This window comes from Myotis yumanensis, unplaced genomic scaffold (genome assembly GCF_028538775.1).
Source record: "Myotis yumanensis isolate MYYU_CA2020_CCGP unplaced genomic scaffold, mMyoYum1.0.hap1 SCAF_10, whole genome shotgun sequence".
In the NCBI taxonomy this organism is placed as follows: Eukaryota; Metazoa; Chordata; class Mammalia; order Chiroptera; family Vespertilionidae; genus Myotis; species Myotis yumanensis.
In genome coordinates, this window is record NW_027223761.1 from 1,609,885 (window position 1) to 1,636,085 (window position 26,201).

At 58.2% G+C, this 26,201-nt stretch overlaps 1 protein-coding gene across 2 annotated transcripts in view; it reads left to right on the plus strand.

Moving 5' to 3' along the window:
* Positions 1–24,925, plus strand: part of AP2A2 (adaptor related protein complex 2 subunit alpha 2) — a 46,639-nt gene extending 21,714 nt beyond the window's left edge. The window contains exons 3-22 of one of the 2 annotated variants that reach the window (XM_070427145.1): positions 1,845–1,987; positions 2,593–2,786; positions 3,711–3,840; positions 6,048–6,149; positions 7,193–7,301; positions 9,229–9,379; positions 10,458–10,626; positions 11,529–11,666; positions 12,107–12,289; positions 12,808–12,905; positions 13,180–13,411; positions 13,485–13,652; positions 18,765–18,925; positions 19,650–19,732; positions 21,577–21,666; positions 22,303–22,426; positions 23,568–23,684; positions 23,769–23,838; positions 23,925–24,059; positions 24,622–24,925. In XM_070427145.1, the coding sequence (XP_070283246.1) occupies positions 1,845–1,987; positions 2,593–2,786; positions 3,711–3,840; positions 6,048–6,149; positions 7,193–7,301; positions 9,229–9,379; positions 10,458–10,626; positions 11,529–11,666; positions 12,107–12,289; positions 12,808–12,905; positions 13,180–13,411; positions 13,485–13,652; positions 18,765–18,925; positions 19,650–19,732; positions 21,577–21,666; positions 22,303–22,426; positions 23,568–23,684; positions 23,769–23,838; positions 23,925–24,059; positions 24,622–24,699 (2,675 nt within the window). In that variant the 3' untranslated portion in view covers positions 24,700–24,925. The remainder of the gene's footprint in view (positions 1–1,844; positions 1,988–2,592; positions 2,787–3,710; positions 3,841–6,047; positions 6,150–7,192; positions 7,302–9,228; positions 9,380–10,457; positions 10,627–11,528; positions 11,667–12,106; positions 12,290–12,807; positions 12,906–13,179; positions 13,412–13,484; positions 13,653–18,764; positions 18,926–19,649; positions 19,733–21,576; positions 21,667–22,302; positions 22,427–23,567; positions 23,685–23,768; positions 23,839–23,924; positions 24,060–24,621) is intronic. The other variant, XM_070427146.1, reaches the window with a different exon arrangement.
* The last annotated feature ends 1,276 nt before the right edge of the window (positions 24,926–26,201 follow it).

A 26,201-nucleotide genomic window follows, 5' to 3' on the forward strand; every position in this document is an offset into this window, starting at 1 on the left:
GGGGCACAGTATGGCCCCAATGTGAGCAGCCCTGGCTAGAGGGGAAAAGCCAGAGCCACCCAAAGTGGAGAGCCTTCCACTGTCAACAGGGACCCCCAATGCCCTCAGGCAGCAGTGACCTGGGCGTGAGCCACCTGTCAGGTCAGCCCGGCTGCACACACGTGGATGCCCTGCGGAACCTGAGGCCTCGGCTTGGTGAAGGTGAGAGAAACAGCCCTGCCCGGGAGGTGCTATTACAGCGCTGCCTGGGGTTCCTGCAGCAAGCTCTCCGAGGGCGAGGTCGCTGCCAACTGCCAGCGTGGAGTGCAGAGGACGGGCAGGGAATCCTGAAGGCGTGGCCAGAGCAGCAGAGGCAGCAGGAGCAAGGCTCACCGCTCGAAAGAAGTCATCAACAAACCCGAACATCTCAGCAGCAGACTCGGGAAGTGTGAAAGGGAACAGCAGATTTTGAAATAAGACCAAATGGAAATTCTAGAACTGAGACCTGCAGGGCCCCCTGGAGAGCTCCGTGGGTGGTGTAACGGCAGGCCGAGTTGGAGAGAGACTTGGGGTTCTGAGAGGCAGGAAAGGAAACACCTGTCCTGAGCCCGCTTCTGCTTCCCTTCCTCGTCCCTGTGAGCCTGTGCTGTCGGCTCACTCTCCCGGCGCTGCTCAGCCGTGCAGTGTCCGGCTTCTGCAAGGGCCGCCGGGGCACGGGCCTCAGACAAGTGGACAGGCTGCGGGGCACAGACAGGATGCCTCTGGTTTGTGGCCATCCACCCTCCCGGTAAGCCAGGGACATGGCTGTCACTCTCATTGTCCCCATTTACAGCTCAGAAAGCCTCGCTTTGACAGTTTGGGATTGCTGGAATTAAAGACCATTTAACTGGAACTAACATTTTGAGGCCTGTCTTAGACTGGGCAGTCAGGAGAAGAACCTCACTGAGGGCCACAGGGCGCCCACTGTAAAGAACACTGAGCCCTGTAAGGTGACGCTGAGACACAGGAGGCAGTGGCCTCCGGGTTGAAGGAGCCCTCAGCTGTCTCTCCAGCACCACCTACTGGGACGGTGAGGGGGTGCGTAGGGGATGCTGCCCTGAGCCGAGCACCAGGGAGCCTGTGGATATGACCCGTGGCTGATGACAAGTTCTGCAGTTGGGGGTGGACTTGGGCTCCTGCAGAGTGAGGAGCAGGCCCCGTGTGCCCTGGGGCGGCCGCCAGGAGCTGGGCACACTGCAGCCGGGCCCTTGCTCCTGGGGGGTGGGGAGCAGGTGCTGGAGTATTTGGGGGGATGCTGGTGGAGCCAGTGCATACACTTCCTTTTTTTAAAAAAATATTTTTTATTGATTTCAGGGAGGAAGGGAGAAGGAGAGAGAGAGAAACATCAATGATGAGGGAGAATCATGGAGCAGCTGCCTCCTGCGCACCCCACACTGGGGATTGAGCCCACAACCAGGGCATGTGCCCTTGACTAGAATTGAACCCAGGACCCTTCAGTCCACAGGCTGATGCTCTACCCACTGAGCAAAACCAGCTAGGGCCGCATACACTTTCTTGATGGAGATGGACATGTGGGCTGTGTGGCGTGAGCAGGGCTTTTGTTCCCAGGCCTGTTGCTGGGAGCAGTGGGGCAGAGCCCCTGGCGGTGCGGAACATGTGTGCGGTGCCAGGCAGGAAGTGTTAGTGTCGCTCTCGAGTTCAGAGGGGACCCTGCACAGTGCCAGGTGTGTCTGCGCCCAGTGCCGAGGCGCCATTTGTGCCCAGCACAGGGCTGGTGTGCGTCTGGTGGGGCCACTGCCTGTGCCACAGGCCACTCCCCGCTTCCTGCCTTGCTCCTCGGTTAAGCTCTCAGCTTCCCTTCCTAGGTGACAAGGCTCTTGATGGCTACAGTAAAAAGAAGTACGTCTGCAAGTTGCTCTTCATCTTCCTCTTGGGCCATGACATTGACTTTGGGCACATGGAGGCTGTGAACCTGCTGAGCTCCAACAGATACACGGAGAAGCAGATCGTGAGTGCCGCTCAGGGGGCTGGAGGGCACAGGGCTCTCATGGGCCTCCTCTCGAGACCAGTGTGGAGGAATCACGTGCCCGCTGCCTGGGGAGCAGGTGGACTTGGGGTGACACGGGCTGGAGTTTGGCCTGGGTAGAGAGGGGGAGCTGGAGCACAGAGACAGATTCAAGAGGGGACAGCCATCAGCTGGGTTCTGGAAGTCACCCAGTGATTTTAGTTGCAGTCGAGGCAAGCGCCTTCCCTCTCAGGACGGCAGTGAGTCTGGGTTACTCATCATCACGATGCAGAGGCAGTGGGACTCGGGGAAAGGCCAGGCCAAGGTGTCTGATTCCCGTGGGGCGTCTGACTGCCTCTCAGGTTCCTCCTGCAGGACTTCCCCCTGCAGGGTCAGACGCAGAGACTTAGCCTCCGTAACAGAAGTGGCTGCCTGCCGCCCCCCACCCCGGCCCCGTGCCCACGAGTCGTGCATAGCATGTCTTAGCGCGGCCCGCGGGCCCTCGGGAACATGCGGGGGCTGGTTGTGGCTGCGGGATCTGCTGGTGCCTCCGGGCCCACGTGGACGAGGTAGTTAGGAGCTTTCTGCTCTCTTGTCTTCCGACCCAGGGGTATCTTTTCATCTCGGTGCTGGTGAACTCCAACAGCGAACTGATCCGCCTGATCAACAACGCCATCAAGAACGACCTGGCCAGCCGGAACCCCACCTTCATGGGCTTGGCCCTGCACTGCATCGCCAACGTGGGCAGCCGCGAGATGGCCGAGGCCTTCGCTGGGGAGATCCCCAAGATCCTCGTGGCTGGGTATGTGTCCTGCCACTAAGTGGTTGGAAATGCCTCTCAGTCAGTCAGCTATGCAGCTACCTAGAGACTTCACAGGACGAGCTCGTCTCTGAAGATTACGTAGCAGAGACGAGGTGCTGGTTAGACGTCAGGAGGAGTCCAGTCCAGCTCCCTGCCCTCCAGGCCCTCAGGGATGAGAAAGCCAAAAGGGAGGCGAATAGTAAAGACAGCCCCCAAACCCTCTTCCCTCTGTGCTTCACCAGCTGGCTGGTGTTCGGCGGCCCACCCTGGAGCGCTCCCTGGTGGGCCTGGAGCAGATTGGGCTGGGGTGTGGGGGAGGGGCATAGACAGTGCTGGGAACGAACATTCTGTGCCTTCAGCCAACATTCCTGCCAGGATAGACCCTCCCTCCCCCCAAGGTGTCTGCAGGGGTCCCACCTAGCCTCCCTGTGCTCCCCAGCCTAAAGCCGGGCTTTTCACCGCGGCCACACGAGAGGCAGGCATTGGAGCCACTGGCCCTGCTTTCTCAGTGCTGGGGGCAGGCAGGCAGGCGCCCGGCGGTGGTTTTGGAGATGGGAGGAAATCTTCAGGTTGACCAAAAAAGCGTTCTTCAAACAATGAAAGAGATCGCTTCTCAGCCTTTTGGCTAAGGTCAGGTGCAAACAATGAGAGGATCGTGACCTGACTACCCGCACAGCCAGGGCCACCTACAGCAGCTGGGGGCTAGGCTGAGTCTTGGGAGAGGGCTGTTTCCTGCAGTGTGTTGGAGTGAGGTCCCGAGGCAGCTCTTTAGAGCAGACCCCTCCCTGAGGCTGAAGCCCTACTCTGCGTGTCCTTCCAGCCGGCCCACTGGCGGGCCTCTGGCTCGGTTCTGCTGGGGTGGGTGTTCTCGCAGCTCCAGGCCGTGCTGGCTGTGTTGTCCGTGACCGCTGGGTTGTCTTTCAGAGACACCATGGACAGCGCGAAGCAAAGCGCCGCCCTATGCCTGCTGCGTCTGTACCGGACGTCTCCCCACCTGGTCCCCACGGGCGACTGGGCGTCCCGAGTGGTGCACCTCCTCAACGACCAGCACTTGGTAAGCGCCTCTGGACGAGCCCTCCCCCTAACCTCTGCAGGAATAGCCACCGAGACGCAGTCCGCGCGGCTGCTCAGTGTCAGGGCGGCACACAGCGCTCCCGTCGGCCTGTGAGCCCCCTGCCTGGGTGACGAGTCGGACGTGGTCTCTGGCTCACCTGGAACTCGGCGTTGGGGAACCACCTGCAGGCTGGGTGCAGGCAGCAAGCAGAGGTCAGCCTGCTCGGCGAGGCCGTGCCCGTGTGTGGACAGGACGCGGGTGTAGAGCGATCCAGTGCCTGTGGTCAGACCTCCACACAGGAGGGCCGTGTGGGGACCGCACATGGGAGGCAAGGTCAGGTAGGAGCAGGTGTGGGACAGAGTGGCCTTATTTTGCCTGAATTCTGTTGCATAAATGAGAGAATCAGACTTCAAGGCAAATAGATTTTCTTGCTGAGTAGAGGGTGTGAGTATGTTGGCTGGTTACTACAATTTTTCCAGAAGAGAAATCTACCTTAAAAATCAAATTAGAAACGGTCATTGCATGGAGATTCTGAGGTGAGAGCTTGCTGTGGCGTGGCAGCCGGCGAGCTGTCCCTACAGCACTCCCCGCGCTCACTGGGAAGGCTTGTGTCTGGACCGAGGCAGCCCTTCCTCAGGATGGAGCTGGGCGTCTGCCAGCAGACTTGGGGTGGGGGTGGGGGGCGCTGGCAGGAGGTGTGGGGATTCGGCTTCCTGTACCAGCCATGCACCCGGCTCCCACCGGGTCACTCAGGGTCAGACTCTGCCCAGGGATGTGGGAAGCAGTGCTGGAGGCTGGGCTGGGAGGCTTCAGGTCACAGGTCGCCCCTCAGGGGGACCCCATGAGGCAGTGGGTCTTTCTCAACTTTGCAGATGAGGAAACTGAGGCTCAGAGGTTTAGCAGCTTCACACAGATCCAGGCTTGAACCAGGGGTGACGAAGGCTTAGAGCTGGGGCCTGGGGCCTCTGCCATCCCAGAGCCCAGGTGGCACACGGAGGAGGCAGAGGGCAGGAGGGGCGGGGTGCGCAGCACGGCTTCCCGGGGCATGGTGCTCTGTAGACGCTGTCGTTCAGGTTCGTGGCTTTCTGGCGGTCGTCACTGCCCCCTCCTCAGGGGAGCTCCTGCGGCCACAGGGCTCAGAGCCTGGGGGTCTGTGCGAGCAGGAGGGCCCCTCCGAGTCCTGTGTCCGTCACAGTAGGCTGGCCTACGCCTCCCTTTCTGCAGGGACGCAGGGAGAGCCAGACCCTGTACCAGGGCTCAGGGGCCCAACCAGCTCTTGTTGGCGGGCTTGTAGGGGAACCAGGCCCAGACACTGCCTGGCAGAGCCTGCCCGTCGCACGGAGCTGGTGAGAGCGCTCTGTCTGGCCTGGGAGGCTCTGGCACTTACCGTGCCGCCAAGGACCGATAGGTAGGCAGTTAGCGAGTCTCTTCCGTGCAGCCCTCTCTCCCCGGAGAGCCGAGCCCGCACAGCGAGGCTCCGACGAGGTCGCAGGGCGCTGACTTCTCCCACTCTCTGTCCCAGAGTCCGGGTGGGGGTGGGTGTGGAGCAGGGGAGCACCTGATGCCAGGGGAGTTTCCTGAGCTGACTTGGGCACATCTTCACCGGGAAGTATTGTTCATTTTTCTTGATTTGTTTATATTTGTGAGGAAACTTCTTTACTTAGATCTTCCGGGAGAACCAAGGCCACCAGTTGTGCTGGGAAGGTCCCGCAGGGGGAGGGCGTTGGGCCTGGTGGTGCTTTAGGGGCCACCCAGTTGGTGGCAGAGATGCAGCCCGGGTCACTTTCAAAAAGGGCCAAATGGGCTTTTTCAGTTCCTTTTCCACTCCTCACTTTTGGGTCATGAAGATTCAAGTGAGGCTGCAGATATGCCTGCGGCACAGTCCACATCCAGGCAGGCGGCTGGGCGGGCAAGGATGGGGGGCTGCCCTCTACTGCCCCGCCCTGGCAGGGGGGCTGGAGTGTGGGGACTGCGTGGTTTGCAAGAGAAACTGCATAAAGACCACCACCTGCGTGTGCCATCTCCACCTTCAGAAATACCGTGGGCCCAGCCAGTCGGCCGGAGGTGGCCGTGGGCTGCCGGCTTGTTGCTCTTAGTTTATTTATTTAAAGTTGTATCTGAAGGATGGGTTTAACACGAGAGGATTAACAGCTGCCGGTATTTTGAATGGAATCGGAATGCATAGCGTGCCTGCATTTTCCTTTCAGGGCGTGGTCACTGCTGCCACGAGTCTCATCACCACCTTAGCACAGAAGAACCCAGAAGAGTTTAAAACCTCCGTCTCTCTGGCCGTCTCCAGGCTAAGCAGAGTAAGTCTGTGGACAGGGAACGGAACTCAGGGTGGGTTTTGGTCTCGGTTATTTTATGCAATTAACATATTAGTTTGGTTTTTAGAATGCAGGGTCTGTGGCACAGTTTGTAAATTCAAGAGTGAAAGGCTGCTTAGTAATCGGTGAGCTTCCTTTCGACCTTGAGGCCGTTGAGCACTGTGTGTGTGGGAAGGGGCCGAGCAGAGCCTGCCAGCCCCTCTCACCCGGCGGGCGGGCCCAGCCTGTCCTCACGGCCCTGCGTGGTTTGATGTTATAGAAATGGTCGAGCAGCATATGTTCTCATGTGTTTGACTTGTTCTGGTCAACCTTGTGGGATTACGTTTGTTCTGTGTGCTTTTCATTCACTTGATGCCGGGTGAATGCGCCACAGCCGCCTCTTTGTGACTTCGTGTGACCCTGGGAGCTCTGGGGGGTGAGGCTACCTGACCTCCCCAATGCTGGGCTGTGGGAGTGGGGACAGTGTCTTGGGGACAGTTGTGTGTTCAGAGGGTTGATGAGTGTCTGCCCTGCCAGGGCCGTGCTGGGACGGCGAGTAAAGGAGGCGGGTCCCCCACCCTCGATGGGCTCATGGCAGGGTGTACGCTTGGGAGACATGGGGGTGTGGGGCTGGGGTCAGGACACCAGCTGCTCCCTTCTGAGGGACCAGAGGCCTCCCTTTTGTGCCTCATTCACTTTCCGGTCCACAAAGGAAAGACTGAGTTCTGCAGGCACCGTGGAAATCTGTGCGAGGCAGCAGCAGCGTAGGTGTGTGTCCCAGGCGGGATCGCCATCACACAGCGGCAGCACGCAGCTGCCCCAGTGAGGACGGGCACTGCAGGTGTGAACCTGGAGCAGCCGTGCCCCTTCACCTCTCAAGTACAGAGGAGCGTCTTAAACATTCTTAGCACATTGAATGAGACCAGGTTTTCGGTTAGTGCGTGACCTGTGGAACCAGGGCCCGCGTGGCTTTGTGTGGGTCCCACAGTGGGGGCTCCTCCTGGGGACACCTGCCCGCAGTGTCTCCCACCTGTGTTGTTTTACAGATTGTGACCTCCGCGTCAACAGACCTGCAGGACTACACTTACTACTTTGTCCCGGCTCCCTGGCTGTCAGTCAAACTTCTTAGGCTGTTACAGTGCTACCCACCCCCAGGTATGGTCTCACACGGACAGGGTCAGCTCAGCCCCTTAGGGTTAGATCTTCTGTTTGTTCTCTTTAAAGTCCTTTCCTGCCCGGCCGGTGTGGCTCAGTGGTTGAGCGTTGACCCATGAACCAAGAGGTCACCAGTTCGATTCCCGGTCAGGGCACATACCCAGATTTCAGGCTTGATCCCCAGCAGGGGGTGTGCAGGAGGCAGCCGATCGATGTTCCTCTCTCATTGATGTTTCTATCTCTCTCCCTTTCTCTTCCCCTCTCTCTCTAAAATAATCAATAAAAACATTTAAAAAAAAAAGTCCTTTCCTGCTGCTGCTTTTTGTCCTGTGGATCCCTCTGTGAGGTGGCCACGCATCCTGGTTTTCCCAGAGAAAGCTAGTGGAGCGCTTGCAGTATTGTCATCTCTGTGTCTATACACTGTCATATACACTGTCAGATCAGTGCAGGGTTGTGAAACAATCTTTTAAAATAAAACTTGAAACCATGAAAAACTTTGTATCCTAAGTAGTCAGTAATCTTTGTAACCGTAACATGCACATGGAGGAGGAGGAGGAGGAGCTTTCTGTGTTTGTTTATTGGAAAAGGTGGTTGATGTGAGCAGTGCTGTAGGTGTCAGGAGAAGAAATCTGAGTTGAAGAACAGACATGAAAATTTTGTTAGATACTCCCACTCCCTTCTTTAAATATTGCTTTGTTGTTGCAACCTTTACATTGGAATCTAACTTGTTTTTATACAGGGTGTTTGTTAATGTCAAGTAACGGCTATACTGAGTATCTTTTATACCAAGTATGAACCACACAGCCTCCCTGGGCAGGTGCCTTTCCACTCCTTAGCCTCACAGACCTTTCCATGGAACTGGCTGCCTCCTTCTCCTCCTCCTCCTCCTCCTCCTCCTCCCTCCGAGATCCGGGGACCCAGACTCAGACCCCCACCCTCCCACTTGCCCAGAGGTGTGATTGCCATGTCCCTGTCCTCTTTTCTGTCCCAAGGTTCCGATTCTCTCTGGGCTGGTTCTGATGCGTTGTAGTTTGGGACCCTCCATCCTGTCCCCCTCCTTGTGCCTCTAAGTTCGGGTCTCTCGGGGCTTCTCGGGGGCCCTGCTCTGTGTCTGAGTCACAGGGCTGGAGGCTCGCGTCCTCTCTGACACGGCTGGTTTTCCAGCCCCCGGAGGTGGTGTCTCTGTAGACGTGTTCCCGTGTTCTACTAGTTGTTTCCCGTGTTCTACTAGTTGTTTCCCATGTTCTACTAGTTCTTATTCTTTTTGATCCATTGTTTCTTCTTGTTTGAATAGAAACTTAAACATTTCCTTCTCTTTGTATTGTTTCTTGTAACATTTTCTTTATTTCTGTTGGTAATAGCACAGGGAAAAAAATATTTTTCCCCTTTTCCCTAAAGCTTTTTAAAAAATATTATCGATTTTAGAGCGAGAGGAAAGGAGAGCGAAGGGGGAGAGAGAGAAAGAGAGGGAGAGAGAGGGAGAGAGGGAGAGAGGGGGAGAGAGAGAGAGAAATCTGTTGTTCATGTATTTTATTTATGCCTTTATTGGTTGATTCTTGTATGTGCCCTGACTGGGGATCAAACCTACAACCTTGGTGTATTGGGACAACACTAACCAGCTGAGTGACCCAACCCGGCCCCCTAAAGCTTCTATATATCACGTATTATGTCCATGTACATGAGGTTATATCTTCTCTTGGCTTACATAACCTATATCTCAGTAAGTGTGTGCGTGATTTCGTTAGAATCTATGTGTCATTACCCCAGCTGCTAAACCATCCTATTTTAAATGGGGCTACAATTTGGCCACTGTTTCTCCCCAGTTTGAGGGGACTTGCTAGTGAGGACCCGCGGCGTGGGGGGCTGGGGAGGTGGGGGGTGGGAGGGTGGGCTGTGGGAGCTGCCTGATGGCTGTCTGTTCGCCCAGAAGACCCTGCCGTGCGAGGCCGCCTGACAGAGTGCCTGGAGACGATTCTGAACAAGGCCCAGGAGCCGCCCAAGTCCAAGAAAGTGCAGCACTCCAATGCCAAGAACGCAGTGCTCTTCGAGGCCATCAGCCTCATCATCCACCACGACAGGTGAGCTGGTGGCACCTCGCCGCTGCCCGCCCCCAAGCAGGTTTGAGACGTGGTCCTCCTCTCAGACGCAGGCAGCGCACTCTTCCTTGTTGACCTCGGGCCTGGCGGGCAACCTGGCGTCCGGTTCCCTGCCAGCCCCCCTCCCTCCCGCAGGCCCTGGTGCCTGGCCTCGCCCTCTTCCCCAGCAGCGCCTGCTCCTGCACGGCCCCTCTTCTCTGTCCTTCGACCCTCAGCACTGTCACACCGCCTCTCTGTGAGGGCCTCTGCTGTCTCTCCTGGGCACTCCACTGCTGGCGGGAAGGACGGAGTGCCCGCCTGCGTGTCTCGTTAGCTTGCCTGTGGCACAGGGCACTGGGGAAGCGTGGAGATGACTGTGGTGTCAGTACAGATGGGCAGAGGCAGTGGGGCAGCGGGAGGGCTGCTGCCTCGCCATCTCTGTAGCTGTTGCCGTGGCCCTGCCTGCACGTGGCCTTGCGCCTGCTGCCAGTCCTGGCGCTCCCCAAGAGCAACAGCGCGGCCGCTTCTCCACACACGTGCTTTCCCGTGACCAAATGCAGTCTGTTACACCTCAAACAGACTTCCCACGTGAGCCAGCAGCATTCAGAGCAACAGCATCATGCAGACAGAGCCAGGAGTGTGCAGAGGCCCAACCCATTGTGCGGTACTGGTCCTTAAGTATCCACCAGCCTCTTCTATCCCCGTGTCTGCACACTTACCCTCCAGAGCCCCATTGTCAGGGTACTTGTTCAAGGTTCCCTGGGCTGGTGACCTCGGCTGAGGTCACACTCCTGGCCACAGCCTGCGGGAGCCCCGAGGTGGCTGCCATGCGCTTGGGATGGGGTGCCGGGGGTGGCCCTGCTGTCAGCAGCTTTTTGGAGTTGGTGGAATTCTGCAGATGTGCTTGGCAAAGCTACTGTGGGTCTCCCCTGAGGGCGCTACCAGAGGGGATGGACAGCTGACTTGGTTTACGGTTGAGGCTTTTGTGTCCAGGGGGCCAGGGTGTCTCTTCAGCAGTGGTGCCTTGAATCTGCCGTGCTGAAGTGCACGCCGCCCACTCACCACTGCCCCGTCCCTGCAGCGAGCCGAACCTGCTCGTCCGCGCCTGCAACCAGCTGGGCCAGTTCCTGCAGCACCGGGAGACCAACCTGCGCTACCTGGCCCTGGAGAGCATGTGCGCGCTGGCCAGCTCCGAGTTCTCCCACGAGGCCGTGAAGACCCACATCGAGACCGTCATCGCCGCGCTGAAGGCAAGTGCTCTGCGCCGGGCGCTCGTCCCCGCGTGCCGGGGCCCCTGTGGCCTGCATCGTGCAGCTGCGCTCTGGCCCGGCCTCTGCCCTCTGCCCGCGAGTGACTGTTCGAACTGCAGCATCTAACAGGTGCCACGGGCACAGTAAATATTTGAACCAATAGAAACAGTTCCTTTTGGTAGAAAGATGAAGTATTTTGTCTTTGTCTCCAAGAAAACTCACCGTTAACTTTTTTCAAGGAATTAAAATTCCAGACTTGAGGCTGTTTGTCCTCTGGTCAGACACAGCAGTGCCCACAGCGTCCCCGATAGTAGCCAGCACCCGAGAGGGCTGGGAGCAGGTGGGGCTGCTGAGCCGCAGTTTGGCCTGGAGCTTAGAGGAAGAATAGGCTCGACTCCATCGCTTCGTATTTGCACGAATCTAACGGACATTGTTGGGGCGTGATTTGAACGGGAGGCCCACAGGGTTTGGAGCGAGCCTGTGCTGCCCTGGGTCCTCCAGGCCCGGTGCCGTGTGCGCTCAGTCCCGCGAGGCTCCCAGGCTCACCCTTGCTCTGCACATTGCCTGGCCCCAGCCAGCGTTCCTCTGCTGCCCTGTGCTGAGGAACTGATGTGCAGGCGGGGGCGGGGCGAGAGCCAGCCCTGCGACAAGTTCCCAGGCGACACGGAAGGTGCCGGTCTGTGACCACACAGTGGACAGGCCTCTGACGTCCCCTAGGAGACAGAGCCTGATTCCGGGCAGTGCAGGGACGAGGGGAGCAGTGAATTGGGGTGAGGCGCTCTGCTCACCATAGCCTGTTGGGGGTCTCTGCATTCAGATGGTGAGTGAGGGGAGCCCAGAGTGCGTGTCAGGGTTGTGTGGAGGCGCATCCCCGGGCTCCTCACTCGGTGCCTTGTCCCCAGACGGAGCGGGACGTGAGCGTGCGGCAGCGGGCCGTGGACCTCCTCTACGCCATGTGCGACCGCAGCAACGCCCAGCAGATTGTGGCCGAGATGCTGAGCTACTTGGAGACGGCTGACTACTCCATTCGAGAAGAGATTGTGAGTTCTGACGTCACTGGCCCCAGATGCTCGTGAATCTCAGCGAATTGTTTCCTGAGTGGGTGGGTCTCCCATGGAGAGTGGAGGGGAGCCTGGGTAGGCAGGTGGGCTGGAGCCAGAGACCCACAGTGCAGCTGCTCCGCATGCGGGTGCGGGAGGGCAGCCCAGGCCTGGCCTGGCTGTGGTCAGGTCGGCCCTCGTGCGCTCCTGCAGCTGTGCTGTGCCCTGTGTTCCCAGACGTGTCCTGTCGTGTCTGTTGCTGGAGGGCCGCAGGCTTCCTCAGTTAGCCCTGTGAGCCTTCCGCTGCCTGGGCTCCTTTGAGAACCCGGTGGGAGTGCCTACCACTGAGCGTGGCTGCGAGGGTTCAGTTATGAAGCCCCACATGGATGCTCTGCTGTCATGGGCCGCGGGAACCTAGCCTGAGCTGCTGCCCCCTGCAGGTGCTGAAGGTCGCCATCTTGGCAGAGAAGTATGCCGTGGACTACACGTGGTACGTAGACACCATCCTGAACCTGATCCGGATTGCGGGCGACTATGTGAGCGAAGAGGTGTGGTACCGTGTCATCCAGATCGTCATCAACCGGGACGACGTGCAGGGCTACGCCGCCAAGACAGTGTTCGAGGTACCCCAGCTGGCCCGGGGAGGTACCCCAGCTGGCCCGGGGAGGGGCGGCCCTGGGCGGCTGACTTCCTTCCACCTGCTGCTGACTGTCCTGGGGCGCCCAGCTCCTGTTCTGTTGACCCTCTGCTGCACTGTCAGGTCTCCTCCATGGAAGGGTGTCCTTTCATGCTGGCCGGTGGAGATGCCACGGGGAGAGTTGTGTGTTTCCTTGCTGTCCGCTCTGGACTGGGGCTCGCGGAGAGCGGGCACACCAACCCTAAGGTCCATGTCACTGACTACCTGAGCGCAGTGCCCGGGGCCGGTGCCTCGCTTCCGCCCTGAGCTCGGGGCCTGACCTTAGCTTTGGGGAGCGCGGCTCTCATTACAGGTGGGACTGGCCACGTCGCTGCCTCTGGGGCTGCTCTGCTGCTGCACCTCTGCTGCGTGGCAGGAGGGCGGGAGGGCAGGAGGGCGGGCTCTCGCCAGGAGGGTCCTTCCCATGCTGGCTTCTTCCCTGACTTCCTGCTCGCTGTCTCGCAGTCGCTACAGGCCCCGGCGTGCCATGAGAACCTGGTCAAAGTGGGCGGCTACATCCTGGGCGAGTTCGGGAACCTGATAGCTGGGGACCCGAGATCCAGGTAAGATGTCCCTGGGGAGTCGGGGAGCTGTGCTGGGCTGTGCCTGCTGGGCCCTCACGGTGGTCTGGCCTGGCCGCGGGACAGCCCAGAGCAAGCCGCCTGCACTCTGGCCTGATGGCTCTGTGCCTGCGAGCTGCACAGAAACAGGGTCCTGCTGAAAATGCAGATGTGGATGTGGGTCCCTGCCCCCAGAGGAAGCGCAGTCGCTGGGCGGGGCCCTGTCCCTCCTGGGGACCCTCGGGCTCAGGCTCCCGCCGTCTCTCCTTCCCGCCAGCCCCCTGGTGCAGTTCAACCTGCTGCACTCCAAGTTCCACCTGTGCAGCGTCCCCACGCGGGCCTTGCTGCTGTCCACCTACATCAAGTTCGTGAACCTGTTCCCGGAGGTGAAGCCCACCATCCAGGACGTGCTGCGCAGCGACAGCCAGCTGAGGAACGCCGACGCGGAGCTGCAGCAGCGGGCCGTGGAGTACCTGCGGCTCAGTACCGTCGCCAGCACCGACATCCTGGTGGGTAGGCCTCGGGGTGCCGGCCGGCCCGCCCCAGCCGCCCCACTGTGCTGACCCGGCTCCACCCCCACAGGCCACGGTCCTGGAGGAGATGCCCCCGTTCCCGGAGCGCGAGTCGTCCATCCTGGCGAAGCTCAAGAAGAAGAAGGGCCCAGGCACCGTGATGGGCTTGGAGGAGGGCAAGCGGGAGCGGGGCCCCGACATCAACGGGGGCCCCGAGCCGGCCCCGGCCAGTGCCACGGTGGGTCCCTCCCTGACACCAGCGCCTGCCCCAGCTCCCGTGCTGCCCGGCCCTGAGATTCGGCCAGCGTAGCATTTGTCCGCCGGGGCGCAGCTTTGTTAAATAGGAAAGTGTGCCGGAAGCCTGAGGCCTTCTGCTTAAACCTGCTGTTTAAGGTGGCCCTGGCCGGCTGTTCTTGGAGGTTTCCAGGTTGGATTGGACTAGAGTCCGCTCCTGCTACGTAGGACGTGGTGGGAGCCTCGCACATGCACAGAAGGGTGTCCTTTCACGTTGGCCTGGTGGCGATGCCACGGTGAGAGTGGTATGTTTCCTTGCTGTCTGCTCTGGACTGGGGCTCGCGGAGAGCGGGCACACCAACCTGGCCCCACAGCGGTCCCCTCGGCAGCGACCGGCCCGCAGGACCCAGATGAAAGGGAGCCTGGCGAGCTTTGCTTCCTCCCCTGGAGGCGGTCAGTGATGGGAACAGTGCCGCTTGCCCACGCCAGGTGGCCTTTGTGAGGAGGCACTCGGTGCCCGTGCCATGCTGGTCGGGAGTGTGCTCGTGTCTGAGCCCTGGTGCTCCTGGGCAGGGCCCTCGTGTGACCCCCTCCACTTGTGGGCCCCGTAGACTGGGTCCTGCCCCTCAGGCCGAGGACGCCAAGAGCGAGGCCTTCAGACCTTTCGGGCCCCTCACCCAGGCCTGCTGCCTTCTCTCCAGACGCACCTCCTCGGGCCGGCCCCGGCCTGTCCCCTGCTCTGTGGTGGGCAGTCTGAGTGTCAGGGCGCTTGGCTTTGGAGTGAATGGTGAACGTGTGCTTTGTTTCCTGGTGCTCGTCCCTTCCATGGGCTTCTCTTCAACCCGTGCCTTTGACCTTGTCCTGGGGCCTGGAGTAGACCGAACCTAGGGCAGCACAGGGCTGCTGACACGGCTTGGGAAGGGGTCACAGAGGTCGTCCTGCTGCCAGAGACATCGATGGCCTGGATCCTGAGTGATGTGGTTTGTGGTAGTTCCCACGCGGGTTTGCTGATGAGCTGCGGTTCCCGTAGAGACAGCAGCAGCCCTGCTTGCACAGAGGTGCTGTGTCTGAAGGAAGACTCACCGTGAAGGGTGGGGTGTGCAGGGGGTGGAGCGAGGGACTCCTTCCGGCTGCCGTCCAGGAGAACCGTGAAGGAAGGCGGGCTGTGGGGGAGCAGGTGCCTCCTTTCTGTCCAGCAGCTCTGCGGGCGGAGTGCTCGAGGCAGCACAGGAAATAGGCTTGAACACATGGACCATTGTCACGGGTCTTACTTGACTTTTGAGATGTGCATGTGCCTTTCGGCCACACTGTTTGCCCAGCTGACGCCCGGGATGCAGCGGCCTGGGGTCCAGGCTCGATGCTTGGTGCGTGCGCATGGGAATCCGAGGGAGCTAGCAGTGAGCTCCACTTGAAAACGGAACCGTGATGTGATGTCATATGCATGGGGGTCGGGGGCAGAGGGCCTCTTCCTGGTCAGTTCAGAGCATTTTACTTTATGTATTTGTTTATTTTTATTCTCATCCCAGGATATATTTTTATTGATTTTAGAGGGAGGGAAGGGAGAGAGAAACATCAATGTGAGAGAGAAACATCGACCGGTTGCCTCCTGTGCCCGTCGCACTGGGGAGCGAACCCACAACCTTTTGGTTATGGGACGACGCTCCACCCAACTGAGCCACCCGGCGAGGGCCGTGGGGCTGCTTTTTGCTGTTGTAATTCTTTACTGTCGGAGTGAGCGGGGGTGACTTGTGCAGACTGGGGCCAGGTGGGCTCCCTGGGGATCTCCCAGTCCTAAGGAGACGCAGAGAGAAGGCTGTGGTCCCTGCATGCCCTGGGCCTCCCACACGACGCCTTGCTTGTGTCTGTTGTGGACTCTGTGGACTATGTGTGACTTAATTGGACAGAAGGGGTTTCTACTTGGAAAGCACTAGCACTGTTTGGAGGAACCATCGGTGAAATCCTACAGCAGTTGGCAGAGGGGGAGGCCCCATTCTGTCTGTAGGCGCGTGGTTCTCAGCCCAGCGCCAGGCTGCCCCCTCTGCCCGTCCCCTTCTGGGGGCACAGCGTGGCAGCAGCTGTCACAGGTGCCGGGAGGGTGGCCGTTCCATCCAGACCTCCTGCACTGCAGACCTTTCTCATGCTCTTGACAGCTCCTCCGAGCGAGGAATCCAGTCTGTGCCCTCGGCCGGCAGCCCCTCACACCCCGAGCCACCCTGTGCACACTGTGGGACGTGCATTTTGTAGCTTCCTTCTCCTCCAAGTGGAATTCATGTGTATACCACCCGCCCCATGGGCAGTTCTTTAGAAGCGCGGCACGGCTCTAACCTGATATGAAAGAGAAACGAGCAGTGTTTATGCAAACATCGATTGCCACGCGCGAGTGCCGAGTGTGGCTGTGCCAGGCGGCGGGAGGTGGGCGAAGCCAGTGCTGCAGATGGAAGGGCTCCGTCCTCCTGCAGCTCTCGGCCACCGCGCTCCCGGAAGGATGAGTCTGTTAAACTTTTTTTTTTTTTTTTTCTCTCTTTTTTTTTCTCTCTCTCTTTTTTTTTTTTTTTAAATTAAATCTTTATTGTTCAGATTATTACATTTGTTCCTCTTTTTTTCCCCCATAACTCCCCTCCTTCCAGCTCCCACCCCACCCTCCACCCTCACTCCCCACCCACTGTGTTCATCCATAGGTGCATGATTTTTGTCCAGTCACTTCCCGCATCTCCCACACCCCTTTTTCCCCCAAGAATAGTCAGTCTATTCCCTTTCTATGTCCCTGATTCTATTATAATCACCAGTTCATTCTGTACATCAGGTTATTTATTCACTTGATTCTTAGATTCATTTGTTGATAGATGCATGTTTGTTGTTCATAATTTGTATCTTTACCTTTTTCTTCTTCTTCCTCTTCTTAAAGGATACCTTTCAGCATTTCATATAATACTGGTTTGGCGGTGATGAACTCCTTTAGCTTTTCCTTATCTGTGAAGCTCTTTATCTGACCTTCAATTCTGAATGATAGCTTTGCTGGATAAAGTAATCTTGGTTGTAGGTTCTTGGTATTCAGCACTTTGAATATTTCTTGCCATTCCCTTCTGGCCTGCAAAGTTTCTGTTGAGAAATCAGCTGACAGTCGTATGGGTATTCCCTTGTAGGTAATTGAGCCTCTTTCTCTTGCTGCTTTTAAGATTTTCTCTTTGTCTTTTGCTCTTGGCATTTTAATGATGATGTGTCTTGGTGTGGTCCTCTTTGGATTCCTTTTGTTTGGGGTTCTCTGCGCTTCTTGGACCTGTAAGTCCATTTCTTTCTCCAGGTGGGGGAAGTTTTCTGCCATTATTTCTTGAAATAGGTTTTCAATATCTTGCTGTCTCTCATCTTCTGGCACTCCAATGACTCTGATATTAGTCCGCTTAAAGCTGTCCCAGAGGCTCCTTACACTATCTTCACACTTTCGGATTCTTTTTTCATTTTGCTTTTCCAATTGGGTGTTTTTTGTCGAATATTTGGTTTGATTATTGTACTCCTCTGGTCTGCTATTGGGTATAATATTCTTTATTTCAGTCCGTGTATGCTTACTTTCTAATTTCTTTATTGTAGCATCGAGGGTCTCATTAGTTTTCGTGAGGCTCTGCACAAATTTATGGCAAGCCCTCAAAATTGCGATTCTTAGCTCCATATCCTCCATTTCTGTCATGTTTTTTTGTCTCCGCATCTTTTATGCTTTCTTGGTGCACCCCCTTGTGGTCTCTGTGCGCAGTCTTGTTCTAGCCAAGCCTTAATTGTTGTAGTTAACACTAGAGGGATTTGACCCCCAGGCCGACTGGCTATAGGAATCAGCTGTATGGAAAACGTCTGCCTTCTGGGGAGGCGCTAATCCAGCCTTTGCCTGAGGCGATCGGCAAATGGCTGTGCGCAGGCTTTGGGCGGGGCGGGATCAACAGGGCGGGCGGAGGGAGCAGTTATGGCCACGCTCAGTCCCGTTCCCAGAGGCTCTGCTTCTCAGAACCCCGGCAGCCGCTGCAAACCTCGGAGAGAAGGCTGCCCTCAGGTTCCAACTGATGCCGGATAATCCCGCTTCTCCCGTTTGAGTCTGGGTCCCTAGAGACTCGCCCGGATCTGTAGCCCAGAGTCTGAGACTCACTCCCGACAGAAAACGACAACCGCGCCCTCAGCCACCAGCCCGCTTTGCGCGCGCACCTCGGTACCTTTGTATTTTCCACACTGCGCCGCCTCTGAGCCTCGATTTGCTGTTCTCTTTCCTTCTAGTTGTAGAGTCTCTCTTCAGCCAGCCTTCCTGTGGTTCTGGGTGATGTCCGTTCAGTCTTTTAGTTGTATTTTTGAAATGGTTGTTTGCGGCAGCGGTCTCCGGTGTTTACCTATGCCGCCATCTTGGTCTAATCGAGTCTGTTAAACTTGAGCAGAACGAGAGCGACAGCAGGCATGTGGTCTCAGGTCCTGACAAACGGATTTGACCTCTGAGTGTCCAGTGGGACATTCTGGTCGCACAAGACGAGTGGTCAGGACGCAGTGGCTCACATCCCTGGTTCTTGCCGGTGACGTGGACCATCGGAACCCCACACATTTGGCGGGCGGACACCCAGAGGTGCAGGTCCAGGGCCAGTTCCCGCTGTGGGGCCGGAGCTCCTGCGAGTGAGCATGGGAGACCCTCACCCAGGCCCGTGAATCAGTGAGAGAGCGCAGAGCGGCTTTGTTAGTCTTTGTCAAGGTTCAGAGCATTTTCTTAAAGGTTTGTTCTGTGGCTTTGCTCTACCTTCTCCTGGAGACAGCAGCATAACGGTGGCCTGGGCACGCGGGCGGCTCCTCTCCAGCGGGCAGTGTGCCCGGGGTTGCTGCTCCGAGCACACATTGCTATTGATCTCTTTCAGGACATTTTTCCAGAGTTGTTTTCACTCAGATGACTTTGTGGGAAAAGGTGGGACTCGTCTGCACCATGTGATGGTCTCAGGCCTGAGTCTGGGGCAGTCGCATCCCAGAAGCGGCCACGGCCTGCACCTACCTGCCCGCACCACACAGCCCAGTGGCCGCCGTGGGAGGGCGTGGCACTGCCCAGCTGGCCTCTGCGTGCCCGGAGGGCTCCGCGCTGACCCTCTTCTTCCCTGTTTTCCAGTCCACGCCTTCTCCGTCGGCAGACCTCCTGGGTCTGGGGGCTGTGCCCCCTGCGCCTGCAGGCCCCCCCCCTTCCTCCGGCGGGCTGCTCGTGGACGTGTTCTCCGACTCGCCCTCTGCGGTTGCACCTCTCGCTCCTGGCTCCGAGGACAACTTTGCCAGGTAGTTGATCTCCTGCTTCCCAAAGACAGGGACCCTGTCTGCCACCGACCCCTGACCCGGGGCCTGGTGAGCAGGGCGGAGCGGGCAGAGGTCCTTCCTGCCAGGGCCCTCGCAGAGGAGTGAGGCCTGCGGAGCTGGGCGGGCTTGCTGTGACCACCAGCTCACAATGTCACTGGGGTTTACGCTAGAGGAGGCCGGAGCACTGGAGCTCCTCGGAGATGAGCACAAGTGAACTAACACGTTGTTTTATTTCCCCTGATTCTGTGTAGTGTCGATACCATGTAGTGAGCAAAACCTTGGCCCTCCTGTGCAGTGCAAAGTAACCCTGCCTTGAGGAGGGGGGAGGGGGGAGGGGTGGGCCATGTTGTGGAGGGGGGCCGCCTGTGTTCCCATAGCCCAGGATGCTGAGGGTTGTCCCTGGATTGAGGAGCTGTGGTCCAGCCTCGGTGTGGGCCTGGGACCCGCGGGAGGAGCAGGGGGAATTGTTGAGCAGTGGGAGGCAGAGGCCTGTCTCCGGTGCTCGCTCCCGCTGCGGCGTCCCTGCCGTCTGCTCACGTTCCTTCTCCGGAGGGCGCTCTGCATGTGTCCCTGGGAATATTGCCTGCTTTCCCTCCCTCTGTCCCTCAGTCCTCTGGCCTCAGTGCCCACTGAACCCTCTGTGAGAGCAAATCTTTGTATTTCAGTGTGTGTGCTGAGCGACCCACATACTGTCCCTTTCCCCCAGGTTTGTCTGTAAAAACAACGGTGTGTTGTTTGAAAACCAGCTGCTTCAGATTGGACTCAAGTCTGAATTTCGGCAGAATTTAGGTATGGGTTTTGATCACCTAATGAAAACTTCTCTCAGAGATTATGGGGAGGAAATCTTTCCAAGTCACATGTCTGATAAGGTTTGGGTTGAGAATATGTAGGTGCTTCAGGTCAGCAACAGACAGACAAGCAGCCTCGGGAAAAGTCGGGCAGGGGCCAGGCATTTCTCTCGGGGCGCGCGGGCGACCGAAGGCACAGGGACAGGTGCTCCACGTCGCTAGTCATCAGAGAAACGCAGTCAGAGCCGCCGGGAGTCCCCAGCTCATGCCCGTCAGAGTGGCCCCTGTCCCAGGGCCAGGACAGCCAGTGCTGGCGTGGACAGGAGAGGGAGCCACTGCAGCCGCTGCGGGATCCAAAATTCAGCAGGGTCGCCCAGCGGGTGGCTCAGCTGTTGGAGCGTCGTCCTGTACACCCAGAAACAGGTTGTGGGTTTGAGTCCCGGTCAGGGCACGGACCTAGGTTTCGGGTTGGATCCCAGGTGGGTGCGTACAGGAGGCTACCGATCAATGTTTTTCTCTCTCTAACCCTCTCTCTCTAAAAATCAATAAACATATCCTCCAATGAGGATTAAAAAAGAGAAAACCAAATTAAATAGAATTTCCGTATAACCCAGCAGTTCCACTCTTGGGTACACCCCCCCCCCCAAATTTGAAAGCAGGGTCTTGACAAGATATGTGTACCCCATGCTCACAGCAGCATTAGTCACAGTAGCTAAAACATGGAGGCAGCCCGAGTGCCCGGGCCGGAGGGTGGATGCACAGCATGTGGTCCGTCCACACACGGAGTCTCACTCTGCCTTAAAGAGGAAGGGCCCTGACACCTGCTGTAGGGACGGACCATGAGGATGTTGTGCTGAGTGAGTAATCCAGACCCAGAGGGACAGGCCCTGTGTGACCCGCTCAGAGGGGTCAGGTCCAGAGAGACAGGAAGCAGATGGTGGTGATGGGTTCGGCAGGGGACGGGGAGTGTGTTTAATGGGGACCAAGTGTCAGTTTGGGAGGATGGCAAGTTCTGGAGAAGGTGGTGGTCACGGCTGCACCACAGCGTGAATGTCTCCTGCCTGAGCTGCGCACTTAGAGATGTGAAGGTGGTAAAACAAGCAAAAGTGTGAGAAAAAGGAGAGAACCAGCACGCACTCCAGGGGCCTGGGGGGTTGCCAGGACTCACGCTGACGCCGCAGTGAACATGGATGGTGACATTTTATTCTTGCTTCAATTCAGGTGTGAAATGGCCTCAGGGGCCTCCCTGGGTTTGGGTAGTTGATTTTCAAAAAAATATATATTTTTATTGATTATAGAGAGGAAGGGAGATGGATTGAGAGAGAGAAACATCAAGGATGAGAGAGAATCATGGATTGGCTGCCTCTTGCACGTCCCCCACTGGGGATTGAGCCTGAAACCCAGGCATGTGCCCTGACCGGGAATTGAACCCTGTCCTCCTGGCTCATAGATCGACGCTCAACCACTGAGCCACATCGGCCGGGCTGGACTGTTGATTTTTAAGTTGTGGGAGGAGCGATGTTGAACTGCTGTCTCTTTTGGGGGTTTGCAGCTCACTTTCTATTCAGAACTCAGAGGGTATAAAAATGTGTGCAGAGATTCGTGTAAGATCTCTGTTCTAAGGGCAGCGTCTTAAATGTCTGCCACGCGAGCCCAGGGCACCTGCAGTGGTGAGGACACCTGCTGGGGTGGCACCCGGGTCCCTGCAGGGGGCGACGGCGCAGGTTGTGGGGCAGGGGGAGCCCAGCACTCTGCTGGGACTCCATTGGGGGTGGGGTTCTTGGTCTTTCTGTTACTCCTCAGGGTTTGTGTGAAACGTGTTTGAGACAGACTGTTTCCTTCTAGGTCGCATGTTTATATTTTATGGGAATAAGACCTCCACGCAGTTCTTAAACTTCACTCCAACACTGATCTGCTCAGATGACCTTCAGGCCAATATCCTTGGTTCCGCCTGCCCACGCCCCTGCCAGCAGCCCTTGGGGGGTAGCGGAGGGTTGTGAGCAAGGGATGCTCCCCCTTGACAGGCAGCATCTACTCCTGGCTCACTTGCTTCGCTCTTCTGTGACATTGTTAGTCCCTCTGAGCTCTGGTGTCCTTCTCTGCGGGTCTCCGGGGCTGCTGCTGCCGGACACAGCGGGCCCACCACTTGCTGGGTGAGCTGGTGTCTGTTGAGATGGAGGCTTATCCCCCCAGAAAGTCAGCGATGTGGGAGCTCTTCCGGCCAGTGTGGCGTCACTTAGTGTCCACCGTGCTCCCTCCCAGGAGGGCTGGCCACGTAGTGGTGGTGAGCAAGGCCCGGCTTGGCCAGAGGGGCGGCTACCTGCTCACTTGTATCTCGAGACAAGTACATTTTAAATGTAGCCTGTCAAGGCGGTGTTTCAGAAGTCTTTAAAAATACTTGTACGTAGGGTCAACTCTACTAAAGGTTTCGTCCAAGATCAGCAGCGTGAGCACCACTCTTCCGAGCCCCTTCTAGAAGGTCTCTTACTGTTGGGCTCCCTGGGCCCGGGGAGTGCAGGCTGGCTTGGCTTGGACCCACTTTTCTAGTTGAAATGGCCTTGACACGCACACACCTGAGCTTGCAGACCAAGCCCGTGGATCCGACAGTGGACGGGGGCGCGCAGGTGCAGCAGGTTGTCAACATTGAGTGCGTGTCGGACTTCACCGAAGCGCCAGTTCTCAACATCCAGTTCAGGTGAGAGCCCAGGTGGGGCGCTGCTGGCTGGCGGGGTGTCCCAACCCTGGCGCTGACCTGGAGCTTGAGGGGCTGGGGCTCACCTGCACGCAGCTTTGTCCCCGGGAGCCATTCCTCCTTGCTCAGCTGCAGCACGAGCTACAGAGGATGGAGGTGGGGGAGAGTGAGTCCAGACCCCGCGGTGCCTGCTGGCGTGTCATCTGGGGCGGGGCCCGCAGGCCCCCTGTGGCGCTGCAGGGGGGTGTCCCTCCAGGCCTCATCTGCTGTGAGTGCTTCTGCAGACACACTGTTTTGATTACCAAAAAAACCCACACTTATTTTTGGTGGTGTTACTGGTTCATTAGTGTTATTTTTCAATGGCTACAATAGAGTGTACTTGGTTGACCAGTTCACTGTTGAGTGTTTGTAAAGTTACATTTTTGGAAAAGCATGTATTTTTTAAAAATATTTTTTTATTGACTTTTAGAGAAAGGGAGAGGGATAGAGATGGAAAGAAACATCGATGAGAGAAACATCATCAATCGGCTGCTTCCTGCACGCTCCCCACAGGGGATTGAGCCCGCTACCCGGGCATTTGCCCTGACCAGGAATTGAACCGGTGACCTCTTGGTTCCTGGGTTGACACTCAACCGCTGAGCTACACCCACGGGCATGGAAAAGCATATTTTCAAACATCAAATACACAGAGAACTGAAGATCGTATACTTTGTGGAATTGAGGGAAACAGGCACATTTTCTTTTCATGAAAAGAAGAAAAACCCGACACAATTTCAACTGACTTGCAGTTGTGGGCGTGGCCTGATGGGGAAAGTGAGGGGGTGGATGTCCTCAGGGGCGTCGCCTGCAGCGCTCAGCCAGAGCAGCGCGTCCACCGCAGGACAGGTGCCCAGGAGCAGGCACGAGCGGTGCGCGGTCCTCTCAGTGACAGTGCCCGGGCCAGGCCGAGCCACCCTCCAAACGCTGCCCCCTGTGGTCAGGACAGCCCCTCCAGAGGCTGGGTGGATGAGGCGCTGAGGCGGGAGCCCCCCACCTGGGGCCGCAGCCTTCTGTGCCTGGAGATGGGCAGGCAGGGGCTTGGCCCCCAGCTGAGTGGCAGTCCCCTGCTGCCCGTGGCTCTCCTCAGCACGTCTCTTGCTCGCAGGTATGGCGGAACCTTTCAGAATGTGTCCGTCAAGTTGCCCATCACACTCAACAAGTTTTTCCAGCCCACAGAAATGGCCTCCCAGGACTTCTTTCAGCGCTGGAAGCAGCTGAGCAGGTGAGCGGCCCCTGTGTGGGAGGGGGAGGGGCGGCTGGGCCTGTGGCCCCTCGGCGGAAGGTCTGACGCTGGTTTGTGTCTCAGTCCCCAGCAGGAGGTGCAGAACATTTTCAAGGCAAAGCATCCAATGGACACAGAAATCACCAAAGCCAAGGTGACAGCCTTGTTGGCGGCGCTCCCGGGGCGGCCCTGTGTCCACCCGCAGCCGAGGTGTCCCAGCTTCCTGTTTCCTTTGCACAGATTATTGGGTTTGGTTCCGCGCTCCTGGAAGAGGTCGATCCGAATCCTGCCAATTTTGTGGGAGCCGGGATCATCCACACCAGAACCACGCAGATCGGGTGCTTGTTGCGCTTGGAGCCGAACCTCCAGGCCCAGGTCAGCCTCTTGAGGACATGGCTGCTTCCACGGCGTGGCTTCAGGGTGTGGTTGCCACGGGGAGCCAGAGCCTAGTGTGGGGTCATGAGTGCCCAGGGGAACCCACCACCCTGCGCACGACACTCCCATCCCACCCGAAAATTCCACGAGCCTGGCTGCCAGCTCCGCCTCCCCTCGAGGCAGTGCTGTGCCAGTCCTGGTGGCCTTCCTACTGACGGATCCCTGGGCTGTGTGGGGGCAGGGATGCTGCGGGTGCTCTGGGCAGGGCTTTGTGCAGACGGGTGGGACGCAGTGAGGAGCGCGCTCACAGGCCCACATGTGGTTAGTGGGTGAGTAGCTGCCCCTGCTCTCCAGGGGCTGGGATTGTCCCCCCCAGCAACAGCTCCTGTGCACACCGGCACCTGCCACCTCAGACTTCCCTTCAGCTGTGGCCGAGAGTGATATGCTCGAGGCGCTAGAGCTTTGGGCGCCTCGGGAGGGCCAGGGCTGAGCGGGGAGTGCGAGGCGGCGCCCGGGCTGTGACGGCTGTGAACCTGGGCCCTGATCGGCCTCTCTGTTGCAGATGTACCGGCTCACGCTGCGGACGAGCAAGGAGACTGTCTCCCAGAGGCTGTGCGCGCTGCTGTCGGAGCAGTTCTAGCCCCGCGACTCCTCGCTCAGCCACTGTCTGCACAGCCGCAGGCCCGCCAGCCTGCCTCGTCCCTCAGGGTGGACGGGACGGCGCAGTGTGAGGACAGAGGCTGAGCCTGCACTGCAGCCGGCCTGCCAGGTCAGGAGGGCGGCCCTGGGATCCGTTTTTATAGAAATCAGGACAGTTCTGTGGTTAAACCTACAAATTAAAGGGAAACTAGAAGTTTGAATGGAAATGGGTAGTTTCTGGAACTTGATCATATACCACCGCTATGCTGCTGCTCCTCTGCTTCTCAGAGGCAGGCGGCAGTGTTTCGTCGTGGGGCTCAACCTGAACCAGGCATGTGCCTGTTGTGGGAGCCGCCAGGGCAGGAGCTATGTGACGAGGTCCCCATGTGGCCTGGCCCTGTGCTTGGGCCTTGGGACCGGAGCCCAGAGCACGCCAGCTGCCGCGCTGAGCCTGGCTCTCCCAGGGCAGGATTCGCGGTCTAGACGAGAGGACATCTGTTCTGCCTCCCCAACGTGCATCCCACCGGGTTCAGCTCCCTTCCAGCACGGTGTTCCCAAGGGGGTTTGCAGTGCCGACTGACTGCTCGTGGGGAGGGGGGACAGGGGTATGTAGCTGACATCACTCATCTTTGGGCTTCACCGTAGTGGCCAGGGACTGGTTCCCATCTGTGATTGGAGGGTTAAATGTGACCAGCAGAGAAGATTCTAGAAGGCAAGCTGGTCTCTTCCCTTTTGGTAGCCTTAGGCTATCAGCGCCGTTGTCCCTGGGTCATAGTTGCAGCCAGTGCTGCAGACCTTGGCTGGCATGGGCACAGGAGGGTGTCACCATGCGCCACTCTCATCACTCGGCGCTGGTGGTGGTCACTCTGTCCTGGCCGCCAGCCTGCACGTGTGCACCCTGAGGTGGCCACCCAGGAGTCCAGCCAGCCAGGGCCTCTGTTCTGCTTGGGGCTGGTGCGCAGAGGGTGGCAGCTCAGCCTGGCAGGTGGCACCTGAGGGCCTAGGAGGAGCCAGGACTTTGTTGGTTTCCCAGTTTCCCAGCAGGCACTGGGCACCCTGAGAGGCGCCTCAGACCCCCATGAGCCTGTGCTGTGGTGTGGGTCCCGGGGAGGCAGAGGCACGGAGGCGCCCTCTGGGCCTGGGGGCAGCCACACTGCAGACACCCCACCAACGTCAGTGTAGCCCCTGGGTGCGTGCTCTGGGACCCACAGAGACCCGAGTAACCACCACCTCCGCGTGCGCTTCCGTGTCCAGGGATCCTTGCAGGGACACGAGTGGCCTTTTAGTTTCCCTTTAATCTGTAGGTTTAACCGCTGGCGTGGCCGGCCACACAGCGATGCTCCTTGTGCGTCTGTTCAAGCTGCTGGCGGTGCACGGTGCTCCCGCACTGCGTGTGGCCCGCCCGCTGCGGGGTTCTCCTGGCCTGTCGGCGCCCTCCCTGAGCTCCGCCTGGGCTGAGTGCATTGGAGGAGGGAGCACCATGAAGTGTGCTCCTTCCAAGGG